Genomic DNA, 15,022 nt, shown 5'->3' with positions numbered 1-15,022 from the left:
CCCACCTTTGAGAGGGAAAGATTGGTTAAGACCACTAATCAAATACAGATTTATGGGAGAAGTAAGCATGTTTAGATTTCATGGTGTCATTTAGAAATATGTCCAAATGAATTATAAAAATGTGTTTTCTTCTCTTTTCTTTCATCAGTGTCCTGAATTTCTAGACCTTGAAAAATCTAAACTTAAATCCAAAGAATCCCTCTCAAGTGGAGTACATCTGAACACCGCTTCGGAAGACAACTTGACTTCACTTTTAAAACAAGACAGTGATATCTCTTTAGAGCTTCACCCCCCACGGCAAAGGAAAACTTGCCTTCATCCAATTAGGCATCCCTCTTTGACAGATTCATCCCTAAGCACTGTAGGAGTCTTGGGTCTTCATAGGCATGTTTCTGATCCTGGTCTTCCGGGGAAATAATCATTTTGTACTGTTTATTCCACATACAATGTAAGTGCTTTTAATGGCTGTTTTCCTTTTTGTATTTAAATCCTCTCTACTTGACTCAGGGGCTCACAAGGTACCATTATATGCAAAAGTACTGTATATTTTCCTAAATTGACGCTTGTAAGGTAAAATTGAGCAGTTAGGATGTAAATATATGTATGAACTCTTCTGTTCCAAATGTTGAAACTGCCAGCATCTCAAGGCACCTTACTTTTTATTTTTATTTTTTGAATCATGTGCATGTTAGGAAACTCCAATTTCTCTTGCATGGAGACTCCTATTTATTGCTTTTACTAAACCAGTACTTTGCTATGAAAATGCCTTCCAAGCAGGAAAGCAGAGGATAAAATTGTTCATGGATGCAACTCAGATGATCCTCAACTCACGGAAGTTCAAGGAGGCAGGCGAAAGGGAACCTGGTCACTTTTGAGAACAGATATCCTTCTGGATTGAGATGTTTATAGATAATTACATTCATTCTAGCACACTGGAAAAAAAATACAGTTTTAGAGTTATAAATTTCTGACAGTATAGGAAACCATTTCCAAATACATGAATATAGGCCAGCTTTAATGAGGACCAAAAGGCCTTTCTATTTAAAATTCTTTCTCTAACTGTATTCACAACTGTATTCACAAACTCCCTAAAATATTTTCCATTGGCACATTTCCTTAAATGCTTAGAAACAAGTTTCTCTAATTTTTATTTTCTTTTTTGTTGGTGGGTGGTGTTGGAAGGGAGTCATCTTAAGAACTGCTGAAGTGCTACCGACACAAACTAGTATCCACAGCTTTCTTCTGACTCACATTTTAGGGCAATACTGAATTTGATCAAATAAGACTTTTGATCAAATTAGCACACATTGTTTTCTTTCCAAAAACTGTGCAATTTTAGTGGATTTATGTGGCAAAACTAGCTTCCATTAAAGGTATGCTGTTCTGTGACTTTCTAATTCCAGCTACAGAAAAAACAGTATGCATTTACCTATCTATAAAGAAAATGGACAAACCAGCAGAAAAAAATTTTCAATTTTATTTGGTTATTCAAACACATTTACTAATCAAAGAGTAACTGAAAATCTATGATATGTGAATTGGGCTGAATATATATTGATTCAAAATATCAGAATATATGATGGAATATATTTTAATATATTCAATTATTAGATTATTTTGGGAGAGTGGTGACATATGCCTCTCGTAAAATCAGCGTACAGATAAGTTGCAAGTTAATTTAAGATTCTGATTAGCCAAATTCCAGTTAAGACCTTTTATTTTTTAATTGATTTGAGTACAACTTTAAATTTATTATGGACTGGTTCATTGTACCCTTTCCTTCTGAACAAAATGTCAAAACTTTTGAAAGTTTCTTCATCTTTTACTAAGTTTTACACTTATATATATTTTTAAAGACACACTGTATCTGTGTATGTTATTAAATGGATTTATTTCTGTCCCTCTAGGATAGAAATATATAATCTATTGACTTACTTTTACCATTGACTAGTATATTAGTTTCAAATACAAGCAACTTATTTAAATTTACAAAAACTTTGCACTATTTAAAATATAAATAAAGTGACCTTAAATTGCTCCCTATATATTGTTTAATGGTCACATAAATTGATAATCTGTGTGGAGGCAATCTGTAGGCCTAGGCATGTTTTATCCCTGCTTAATTTTTGAAAATAAAAACATAAGCAACCAAATACACATGACAGAGTGTGTACACAGACCAGTCAATTCAATAAAAGTATGATAATTTTAGCCAGCTTTCCAAATTGTTTGGTGTTATGCAGATAGAAATTTAGGGGCTAACAGATGATTTCCTTTCCTCACTCAACAAACTTTTATGGGTGTCTAGCAGAGGAGAAAGAGAAATGGCTAACTGATCCAGTGGACAACTTAGGGATTTTGTTTCTGTATGTAGGCAGATTTTTGCAGCTGCAACAAATTTCAGAAGGATTGTCAGTCCAAGCTCCAGGGAAATTCAGAATGAATTCACCAGAGAATGTTCATTTATAGTGAGAAAATATCTGGCAGGTGAGGAATTCAGATCTGATTGATTAGTGAATGCTTCAGCTTCAACATTTGGTATGACATACATAAAATTCAGCCTCCCACATAAAGCTTCTATACTTCTTTATAAAAACTAAGCATGAAGGAATAGGAACATGGGAAGTGGTGTGCAAGCATCCAGCTTGTTTAAATTCTAGTATAGCATGAACATTTTTTTCTTTGTAATTCCTCAACATAAAAGAATTTCTTGATATTAAAATCCAAGTCTCAGAGGGTGCGATAGGATTAGGAAGGTCCATTCCTACAGGATATTAGCTTTTTAGCCCAAGCAATATAAAGATATGGTGAGTCACGTTGATGATAGACATCAGAAGACTTAACGACTTAAACCAAAGCAGTTGTCTTAATTTACAAAATTCATCCTCTTGTCCTAGCCAAATATCTAATCCCTAAAGTCACTGTCATTTTCCCCAGTCACAGTCTGATCCCTCCATCGTGGGATCCTGCTGAGGGCCAGGTTAACTACTGTAGCCAATAACAGCAGTATAGCAACTGCTCTTCTAGGTGATTAGAAGTATTAACATAACACCTTTTGGCTTCCACCTAAAAATAATATTACCTGGTCTCCAGGTCTAAATAAAATGGCATCTTAATCTAAAATTTATCTGAGTTAGATGTCTTCTGATATTATTAATTACTGAGCATCAATTTGAAAGACTTACCAGTTTACCCTGTAGGGGAGTCTTCTCTTAATTAGTTGAGAAGAAAACCAGGAATGAAAAATGCTGAAGGCATGTTCTTGCAGGGTTTTAAAATAATCACTCATTCAACATATATGGAAGGAAGGGTTACATTTGGGACAGGATAGCTTCTTAAGTCCATTATAATAGGTTGGTCATCAGAGCTGACTCTGATGACCTTACTGACTCTTCGAGTAAGATAAGGAAACTAAGGGCGGAATAGCATTTGGTGTCAGGTTTAACATGTATAGGGCTTCCCTGGTGGCTCAGATGGTAAAGTGTCTGCCTGCAACGCGGGAAACACGGGTTCATCCCCTGGGTTGGGAAGATCCCCTGGAGAAGGAAATGGCAACCCACTGTAGTACTCTTGCCTGGAAAATTTCCATGGACTGAGGAGCCTGGTAGGCTACAGTCCACAGGATCACAAAGAGTCGGACACGACTGAGCAACTTCACTTTCTTTTCTTCCTGACTGCTGCTCTCAGGGTCCTTCTGGAGGTTGATCCTTACCAATGGTTCTTAAATGCCTAAAAGAACAAGGTCCTTATCCAAATGTTATTGTAAAATCCTATTATATGTTATCTAAGGATAAAATTTATCACCCGAAATGCCTATCTAAAATAGGAATTATTAACAATAGTATATTTCCTCTGAATGCTTTTTATGGTCAAAAAGGAAATCTGGTAGAACTAGTTACTAAAAGTGAATTGGAGTTTTTCAAATGCTTATCCATGGTTAAAAACCCCAAAGTAGAGCAGTTGTTTGAGTACATTTCTAATTGTAAATCAAAATTCATATAAATTACAAAAATTTTAAATGTTACTAGATTTCAAGTAATATTTTTTGCTGTACAACCAATGTGTCTATCAAGTGAGTTCAAAGAGGCACCTAGAAGACAAGATGATGATGTTGTCGGGGGTGGCCCTTGAATTAGCAGCACTAGCTCCAACCACCTGGGAACCTGTTAAGAATGCCTTTTCTTGGACCACACCCATTCTATTAAATCAGAAACTTTGGTGGGGAGTGAGGCCAACAGTCATGTTATAACAAGCCCTCCTCCATATGATCCTGATGCGCATGAAAACTTTGAGAATTACTCATGTAGTGCTCTGCAGTTAGACCAAATTGGGTCTCAGCACGAGTTCTTTCATTAATAGCTGTGTGACCCTAACCAAATTAATTAACCTTTTTGAGTCTTTTTCCAGAGATAATGGTACCCGCCCTGAAAATACCTGAGGAGGAAATAAGATAATATGTAGGAGAGTGCCTGGCACATAGTAGATGCTCAAAAATGCTAGATTCTTTGGCTGTCATCCAGGAACATAACATTAAAAGCAATCAGGAAAATAAACAATTTTCCACAATTTAGCTTTTGCACAATGTGCAACGTCTCCAACTAAATGGCTGGAACCAAGACTAAAGCTTTTGTTTCAGAAAAATGCCAAGTGTAGCTATTGTTTTCTCTCTCCTAATTGTAGTTTGCACTGTTAGGTTTATAGCTTTAAAATGATACTATTTACAGTAATAATTGTGAGAGTATGAATCTCATGGTTACAAACATATCTACTTTGAATGGATGTTAAATGCAAAGTGTGCAAAAATGGTCTGTTGAATTCAGTACAACTAGTATGTATTCCATGAAGACTGGCTCCCTAATGAAGCCTCTTTCAATCCATCATATAATTCCCTAATGGTTATTTTAAAATAATTTTCAAAATACAATTTTGAAAGAATGTATGTTTTTTCAGAAAATAGAAGCTCACGGTCTTAATGGTTCTTTTCAGACATCAAGGCCCATTCCCTCATGGCACAGATACATTGTACAGAACGAGCCTGCTAAACTCTAGTGTGGAATAGTAGTGATGGCTAGAGACTCAGTGTGGTCAATCTGAACTCAAATCCTACCTCCTCTACTCACTGTTAAGCCAAAGTCTTCAGTGAGCTCCAGTATCCAAAACTATAAAAATGAGATAATAACTTAAGTATCTCAAAGGGGTGTTAAGGAGTCTGAAATATATTTGTGGAAGTGCTTTGTAAACTGCAAGGTACAATAAAACTATAAGACTTGATGCATCATCACAAAGATGGTGGTATTAGGGTACTAGTGCCGCAGCACCGCTTATGTCTTCTAAAAACCTTCTAGTGCTCTTTCCCTTGCCTGACACTACCTGTATTTAACCTCATGACAAAAATCTATAAGGAAGAACCTATAGATCTAGAGAATCTATAGATTCTCACACAATTCGCAAAGATCTATCTGCTCAGAAAAGGAGAAAGCCAGCATTAGGAAGCTTCCTCTGCCATAACACCCCAATGCGTGCATGTGTACCCCAATACTTGTCCAATATTACTTTTGTCCAAGATCCATGAAATTATTAATATATCTACATTGCAATTGTTTTTTAGGTATGTGATAGCTTCCCCTTGTCCCTCTCACTTATGTGTCCTCCTTTTAAGTTGTTTTCTTGTGGTTCTCATTAACTTATTGTGAAATGATGTCAACCTTTTAAAAACTAAAAGGGTAGCCTTTTTAAATGCTTTATACAGTATTAGGTATTGTGATTGATCAGTGCTCAAGCTTAGAACAATTCATTACATGCTTTTGTGGTACAAATACACTGTAAGAATATGCAATATCCACAGGAAGACATGAATACTTTTTTTTTTAAATGTCAAGATCCTTTATTTTTTTTTTTAAAACCAGTCACAACACTAAGCTTCTGGCCCATATGAATTCTTAATAATTGACAGCATGAAAAAGAAATTATTATGACTTATTTATACAAACTACTAAATGGAGGTTAAGAGAGATGCTAAGTTATTTAAAAGTAACACATTATTACTATGACTAGAATAACATATCTATAGAAATGCAATGTTAAGAAAAATTGACCAATTTCATTGTTCTACTAATCATCACTCAACTTTCAAATGAGAACACCAAGAATTACTACAGAAATGCTCCCAACAAAATATTTTTATTTTGAGAAGTGGCAATAGTAATGTGGTTACTCTTGAAAAGTTAATTATAATATCAAAACCCAGATGAATTCCTGAATTGCAGTCATAACATCTGCGACTTAATTAATTTGTTTTAAGAGACAAAAAATAATTTAGCACAACTGTGGTTATAAAGCACTATATGTTTAATCTGTATTCTACTTCCACTGTCTGTATTTTAATGCTGTTTTTGAGTTGAAAATAATCAAATAATTACAACTGCTAGCATTTAACCTGTATTTTTAAATACTGATAATATATTGTTTGAGTATTTGAGAAAATCTCACATAATCCCATTATTTTTGTGTTATTCAGGAGTACAATTCAAAGATCTGTAATCTTATAATACTGCTTTACATAGTTTCATTAAAATGGCCCTATAGTTAACAATAGCATTGAAATAATATGGTACTCTTCTAACAAATACTAAGGAAATAGATAAAAATATTGGGGAATCCCTAGTTCTTAATCTGGGCACCTGCCAACTTTAAAGGCAAATTACCTATTTTTAGCTGAAATTTATGTTCTATAATTTTGATAGGAATTTGTGTATGAGAATGTTTGCTGGTTAAATAATAATACATTTCAAACAGTAATGTGTGTAATTACTGGAAAATGTCAGTCATCTGATACAAAGAAGCTTGCTCACATCGGTTAAGTAGTAAGTACCTTGGAATGCTTTAAACGTAATGAAACAATCTACCAAAACACGTATATTTCCTAGTCTTTATGCACATAATGTAGCATGAAATCATGATGCTTTTGAAATACTCTGTGCAGAAATATTTATTTTTTAGCAAATATTTTCTTCAGATTGGTATGTGATATTGACAATGTAATTTACTTGCACAACTAGTTTTGCAATAACCTTCCACAAATAACTGTAAATAAGAAAACTGTAAATTTCATGTAAAAATGGTTGCAAAATTTTGGTAGCTAAAAGTGTACAAGTTGTATTGAAAATATAGTATATATACATAATTTAAGAATGAAGCATATAATTTCTGATCTATTTATACATGAAAATTCAAGAATTTGTAAAAGATATTATTTTGGGGAAAAAGAAAGTAAATCTCATTAGCTACTTAGGATACTTTTATTAGGGAAGCCAACTCTTTCCAACATTTTACTAGATACAGAGATAGATACAGGCATGGTGGTGCTGATATATTTCACAAAATCACATAATTGTTAACAGTGCTACAATTTTACCAAGTTCCACTGGGGCGCTAGTAAGCTGGACTGAGTGGTAAAAAGCATTAAATTTCAAAATAAACAAACGACAACCCTTCACTTTTTGCCCCTCAAGAACACAATAGTAATTTACTAAAACACTTACTATTTATTTAAAATTTCCAATGACTAATCAGGCTTTAACTTGCATGAGATAAATTTTTTTATAATGTATGCTTGATACATATTTTTCATCTAGAATGAAAATATTGGGATACAATTTTCATTTGCCTATGTTTCATACATTTTTAATTCTTCCCTGGAATCATTTACCTATTATTTTTTTTTAATCAAATTATCTTTAAAGAAAACTTTTAAATAAAATTGATTGATCATAACATGTAATGTTCTTAGCTAAGGGCTGTTTGTCTGTTTAGGGTTGAAATTACCCACTATTCACTTTTAAGGTTTAAAAAACCGAGAAAACATTGCCCTATTTGATAAATAAAAAACCAAGCCAAATACAGAGTAGCAGAAAGCACTGTACTATCTAGAAGTGAAGCTGATTAAAAAATAAGAATCAAAGTATGAAAAAACAAAATATCTTTTAAAAGATTCTCTTGCCTTAAGATAAATGTAGGGGCAATGCATTTAGATAGCTTTGGGAAATTAAATACATATTCACAAGTTCAGTTAACCCTAAAGTCTTTTTAAAGTGGCCTATAATTTTCAAAAGAATATGGATCTTTAATTAGTATGTTTCTGGAATATCCATACTAGCAATGTTCAGGTTATCCTTTGCAATTTCAGTAATCATGACAATATAAAATGTGATTAAATACAGTCAACTAAAATGCAAATAACTATCTCTAAAGTACATATTTATATTTTCATGCTTCTGGGAAAAGGTTCTGTCTCCCCCCCATGCAAGGGCACACACATAGACACATACACATACACTGTATCAGAAGAAGGGGTGCTAATTCCTGGCATACTTGTCTCTGAATATAGCTATTAAGTATGACCTAGACCAATTCTTCTCACCCCCTGGAAGATTTCCAAACTGCCACATCTCTGGCGGTGAAGAAGGGGCACACCTGAAGACCCAAGCAGCACACAGGCAAGGAGCCTACCGCTCCCCTCACAGTTGGCACATCATAGCAATGCAGACTTGCCGCCAACGTCTACGTACTGTGTATTCAGATAAAGAAGCATATCTGAAATTTGAATGCTCAAAAAGTAATACACAACGCTGTATATTACCAAGCTACATGGGTAAAAGGAATGTTAAGTAATCTAAGGTTCTTTTCTTTACTATGGTTTTTAAAATAAGTAGACATGGCAAAAAAACAAGAGGGCAAGTTTCCCAGGATTCAAATAATGATCTGATAGTGAAGACAGAGAAATTTTTCTTAACTTTCCCAGTTTTCTGCGAAGTAGTTTTGTGCTCAGAACTCCACATTACAGGACAATTTGAATTCAATAAAGACATATGTAATTTTATGACCTTATTCTAGACTGTAACTTATTTGAACAGTATTCCTCTAAAAGCCCTGCCTGTATTCATCACTATAACACAAGTTCTCAATATTTTTCTTTGTATCATCTAGTATTATGAAATCAAGACAGACTCTTAGATGATACCTTAGCATTATACATTTATTTAAAAATGCTCAATTTGCTATGAAAATGATTTGTGACCAACAAAAATGTGATATTGTAATATGTTTCAAAGTAATAAAACACCCGTGGTTGCATTTTAAAGTTTAAGAGAAAAGAAGAATATACTAACCTGAAAAATGTATTGAATGTTACTCACTAGATTTAACAGATTTTAACAAATTTACTCCTATTAATTTCCCAGAAAACTGCTACAAAAAATAAACATATCATTTATGTCTGTCAAACATAAAAGGACAAAGAAAAGCACACTTCTGACATATAGTATTTGTTTGTTCAGTTTTGTAATGCCATAACAGTGACCTTGATTTATATATTTTACTTAAAGAAATCACAATTTATATTTTCAATTACACAGATTTTAACTACATTAATAAATTTTACTCTCTTCCAGGGTAAATGCCTTCTCTGGAAATAAACATATCACTTGACATCTTTCTATTACATTTTGTTTCTGAATGCATGCTTGATAGATCAAATGAACAGAGTCCTTGAAATTACACTTGAAAGTGGACCAAATTAAGATTCCAATAGTATTGATTACCCGCTGTAATGTAATTTAAAATGTGTAAACTGCCACTCAAAATAGAAGTGCAATACCTGACATTTAATCATTTGGCAGTCTTTTAAGCATAGGTGAATTACTGCACTGTTATTTGAACTGAAGAATCTCTTAATATATATGTTACAGATTTTGTATGATGCAAAACTTTACAGCAAGCTATTTGAATGTTTATTAAAAAATTCTCAAAATGACATGGAAACATGTTTATTGTATAAATAAAAGCACTTAGACATTGAGAGTGTACATGATTTAATAATTTACATCATCATAAGAAAACTGGAGCATGAGTTAATCAGTACAAACTACCACACTATATTCACATTCATGTTCATTATAAAATGATTTAATTTTTACCTTAGTAATAGATTCTGTTTACACTATTTTAAAAGCATTAAAAATATGAATTGCCTTCTAGCAGAAAAATCCTGGTAATGTATTCTCTATGGCTAATGTTTATATAAGATTTTCTAATGTGTACAGATTAGAAAACTGAGCACTAGAAAAATATGTAATTGTCCTGAAGGCCAAAATGACCCTAGTATTTGAAATAATGTTAATTTGGGAATTTGGAAGGAAAGTGATGATGTCACAAATCTTATTTCTAGATTTATGTTCTCCTCATTAGTATAAGCAAAATTTGAAAAGGGGCTAAATGCAAATAAAATTCTATGGATTAAAAAAAAAAAAGGATTATCTAATGTGAAGTGCAAAACAACTGTCTGACAACCAGCTTGGATTGGCATAGAATATCAGTTTTGTTAAGAGGAAGGGTTCTGAGGTTAAAAAAATTTCAGAAAAAATTGAGTCAAATAAAATTGAGATTTTCTGTACCTTAGGTTTTATTAAGCTTTCTGAGGAAGATGAGGCTTTCCTAAATACGTTTGGTCCTGGGAACTTCTTCAGACCTCCTATGACCAAAAGTCATAGGAACACCTTTGGTAAAGGATGAGTTAAAGAGAAACATGTAAAAGTTCTACCTCAGAGTGTCATTTGACAAAACTCATATGACTCATGTCATACCATTTTAAAAGTTTGACCTCAACTCTGAGCGTCCAAATAAGGAAAATTATAACTGACCTCAGAATAGTACAATAACTCAACCAACTGTACAAAGTGTATGTTAAGATTCCATGCTGGTGAGTCATGGTATCACCCTTATTCAACATGAATGATACACAGTGTGTTTATATAATCTCTTTCCTACAACACTGCTAATTAGAATTCTGTATCTTTTATGGCTCAGTTAACATGCTCTTACATTATCAAATATATGTTCATGAAAAAAATTAACAGCCAGAGGACAAAATTACATGAGTTATTTATCACACATTTTTATAAATCTGGCCAAATGAATTTGACAGCTAATTATGTAAAATTATCAATATCAACAAGGGTATACATTACTTCCTTTCCAGGTTTTTTTAAAGTGAAAGTTGATCTACAATTCTGTATCTTTATAAAAGGTTTTTTTTCTTTTCAAGAGACTACCATTCATCCTCCATTTTTATGAAACTTCCATGTAAAACTATATTATTAATTTGATCACAAGCCATATTAAAATTATGTTACTTTGTATTCACCTTTAAGCTAGAAGATATTCAGTTAAAGTGTAATAAATGTATGTGGTTTACTAACTCTTCATTTAGAAAGACTGAGGTGTGTTTGCCAAGAAAGGGACTGATTAACTACAACAACTTATATCAGTAATCTTAAAATGCTAAGAACCTGGTGATTCCACTTTCAATTTTCATAGTAATGCCACTCAGAAATGCTGTCTACCATGCTCAGGACCCACATTACACTTACTGAGAAAGACTTATGGGTTTACTAATGTCAAAATCACAGACTAATGCTGTCAAGAAAGTCAAACCTATAATTTCTAAACATTTAAACAAAGTGGTAGGTTACTTGATTTTTTTAAAATGTTATAAATAGCTAATAGCAGTATGTATAAACAATTTAGTTTAAAATAACAAACTTAAATATTGACATTTCATTAAAAATATGTCATTTGCAGAAAACCTAAATTTAAACAAAGATGCCATTTTAGGTTATCTATACAGAGAAAGAAGTTATGTTCATTAAGAATTTTGTTCCACAGAAGACAATAAAACACACTGAAGAAAAACATATACTGCAAAAAATCAAAAAAGGAAAAACAATGCCTCTTGGAATTTTATTTCACCATAGATTAATTTATGGTCCACCTAATGTGCCTGGCGTGCTGCGATTCATGGGGTCACAAAGAGTCGGACACAACTGAGCAACTGAACCGAACTGAACCAAATGTGACTCAGGATAAAATTTTAGGAACTACAATTTTCTTCACAGGCGAAGAGTCACAAGTTTCTGTTTTCTGATTATGTGAGCAAATAAAAAGCCCTACTATAAAGATGGCACAAAATCTAGGCTTCCCTTTCTGGCTCACCTTCAAATACCAACAACTGCAAACAAATTTTTCAAAATATAATTTGTAACCTTCAGGTAAGTATAAATTAGTTTTATTTAGGCTTTCATCATTTAGCTTCTTATACAATCTATCTTTTCACAAAATATATAATCTATCTTGTAATTAAGAAAGAAAATTAAAGTTAAGAGGTATTTATATCACTTAATTATACACCTATGTTGATTATGCAGAGATCTCTAAAGTTATAAGCTTACTAAAAGCAATAATATTCCAAATACAAAAACATCTCTTTTATTGCTTTACACTGTTAGCTAAAGTAAAAACTCAGAGAAGAGATTCAATATATGGAATATGGAAAAGCCTTAGAAGCTTTAATTCTAAGGAGTCCAGTTCATTTCTTCTAAGCAGAGAAACTCACAGTATTTCTTCAGCCTTCAAATTCTAGACATTCAAATTGCCATTGTGCCCTGCAAAAACTAATAACAGGCAAAATCATCATTTGGTAACAACCACATGGTTTTTGTCTTAATGTTTTGTCTCTAATTATATTCCACAGAAGCATTTTCTCAAGAGGAGAAATTTCTACTGTCTAAGGCTTGTAACTCAAACCAGTATTATACTAGTAGGATAAAGTTGACCTTATAATTTCCACATAACACAAACAAAACCCTGGAACACTTAAGAACATGTGAAATATAACCTTTCCTGTAGCTTCAATTCAAAAACAACCAAAACATGGACTCGGCTTAATAGCAACAACTGAAATGAGAAATGAATAGTTCCATTACCTATCATAGATGAACATCTCCTATCTCTTTCAGAAGAAAGATCATCACGAGTAAAACAGTCTTTATAAATTTGCCCTTAAAAATGATTTGGAACATAAACTGCCAAAATCACTGTCATAAAAGTTTAAAGTATTTTTATGTTTAATATCAAGTCAAATTGGTTACTTATACCACTACTGAATTTATATTTGAGTTATACTGAAAACTATAGAAAAAGAATACGGTTTTTAAAATATATTATCTCCACTACTGAAACCAGAGATCATTTACATTCTGATCACTATGAACACACATAGAACACAGTATAAATATCCAAAGTAATACAGGATACTCACATCGTCATATACGAAACTCACAACCCCTTGTTGCAAGTGGTCTCTTCTCCTAAAGAAATCTTTAAACAAGAAGTTATTTTCTGTGTTATAGTTTAAAATCTAGTTTTAAATAACTGGTGCCCCCAGGTATTATAAAAGGAATAATTTTACACTCTAGTAAATCTTGTGATTTTTTCATGTTCCAGGTCACTGAGATATGAAGAAAATTTTCCAAAACTGGGCTATAACATTTTTTCACTATTTATATTCCTAAAGTTTTAAAGCCTTAGAACTCTGATAAGATTTAACAGTAAATAATGAGGGGAAGACACATAATACTATCAGTTTGCTGAAGAAAATGAGGGACATCATTTGGGGAAAAAAGTCCCATAATGCTGTGCCCATAAATGGTCCATACCTGTCAATGCTCGAAGCTTCACACAGCAAGCAACATAATCATCAAAGAAGATTCTGCCATTCTTGCCGTAACGTTTGACAATGGTAGTTACTGTTTGAGGACTCAACCTATAACCTAGAAAAAGGGATTGCTAGATTAAAACTTCTAAAACTACACATCATAAGAACACCATTAACCAACAATGTATTCTTGTTAATAAAGTTATAAAACAAATTAACTTTCAGAATTCACTACATAAAAATATATATCAGAAACAAAACACATTCCTATTGAAATTGATCAGGAAAGGTTTTATTACTAATAGCAAAAGTAGTACATAAATTTCACAATTCCAACTCTATAAAAAGTCAAAGCTAGGAAAAAGAAAACAATTATCTTTTTGTGCTAGTAAAATATATTTTCATTTTGAAATAATGTCTAATGTAGTCATAGGTTTTTTAATTCATCAATTTTTAAACCCTGTAATTTTATAGTTCTTCAAAAACATCAAAGCAAAGATTATTAGTGATCTTTGATATCATTCAAACCTGTATTGTCTTAGAGTCAAAGAAAATTTAAGATTCAACATGGTTACTTAAAGGGGGAAGAAATAGGGAAATGTTATTCCATTTTGGCCTATAACCCTTATTATGTTTCTTCATAGATTTTTCATCTTAACCAGTCTTTTTACTCTTTCCTTAGTTCTTTTCTGTCTAGCCCAGTGGACTCTAAGACTTTTTGAATGCATACTTCGAGTAAAAAGTTTTGGATCATTCACTCCCATTATATGTATATTATTTAGTCTTAAATTCTATACAAGTATTACTATTTATTTAAATTTTAAAATATATAAAAAACTAAAATTTAAAATAATGGAATAAAAGTAATTAGAAATATAAATTATTTTACTTGTTGCCCCCCCTAGTGATGGTCCTATGTATTTAATGAGATGTGTATATTTTACTGTGAAGAATGCTGCCCTAGAAATGTTGTCTTTGTATATTACTGGATTAGATATAGACAAAAGACATTCATCCAGTCAAAGGGAAAAATAATGAAAATAAATGCAACAGAAGATAATTCTACAAATAGCTATAATGAAATGCAATCCAGGAAACTTGCTAAAAGTAACTGAAAGGAAAGATATAAATTAATAGAAGTCAAATATGCAAGTGAATGTTATTACATGCAAATAAACCCAGCTTCCTACTAGAGAGTTATGATCCGGGTGGATGTGGGACTGATAAAATTCACAAGATTTTCCATAGCATTCTCAGCAAAAACAAATTGAATATTTTAAAATACATCTGAAGACCTAAAATTTGAATAATACAGAATGCCTCTTTGTTACTTAAATTCAACTGCCTATGTGAATTCTTTGGTGGCTTTCTTTTTTCCAAATGGCTATACTAATTTTCCAACATTGTGCTGAAATAAGAACCAAGTTTAATTCATTAGGAATTAAGACTCTATAATTAAACTATAGAAGTTTA

The 15,022-nt window shown here is 32.4% G+C and overlaps 2 protein-coding genes across 4 annotated transcripts in view; one reads left to right on the top strand and one right to left on the bottom strand.

Annotated features, from left to right (window-relative positions):
* KCNH7 (potassium voltage-gated channel subfamily H member 7) overlaps positions 1–2,773 on the top strand; it is a 498,724-nt gene extending 495,951 nt beyond the window's left edge. The window contains exon 16 of one of the 2 annotated variants that reach the window (XM_043488327.1): positions 149–2,773. In XM_043488327.1, the coding sequence (XP_043344262.1) occupies positions 149–418 (270 nt within the window). In that variant the 3' untranslated portion in view covers positions 419–2,773. The remainder of the gene's footprint in view (positions 1–148) is intronic. The other variant, XM_043488328.1, reaches the window with a different exon arrangement.
* A 4,506-nt stretch (positions 2,774–7,279) lies between these two features.
* GCA (grancalcin) overlaps positions 7,280–15,022 on the bottom strand; it is a 43,731-nt gene continuing 35,988 nt past the window's right edge. For both annotated transcript variants that reach the window (XM_043487858.1, XM_043487857.1), the window contains 3 exons: positions 13,551–13,664; positions 13,154–13,212; positions 7,280–12,506 (listed from right to left, as the gene is read on the bottom strand). In XM_043487858.1, coding sequence (XP_043343793.1) covers positions 12,480–12,506; positions 13,154–13,212; positions 13,551–13,664 — 200 coding nt within the window. In that variant the 3' untranslated portion in view covers positions 7,280–12,479. The remainder of the gene's footprint in view (positions 12,507–13,153; positions 13,213–13,550; positions 13,665–15,022) is intronic.

This window comes from Cervus canadensis, chromosome 15, assembly GCF_019320065.1.
Source record: "Cervus canadensis isolate Bull #8, Minnesota chromosome 15, ASM1932006v1, whole genome shotgun sequence".
NCBI lineage: Eukaryota > Metazoa > Chordata > Mammalia > Artiodactyla > Cervidae > Cervus > Cervus canadensis.
Note: the sequence above shows the minus strand (reverse complement) of the source record. Positions and strands in the feature narration are given on the sequence as shown.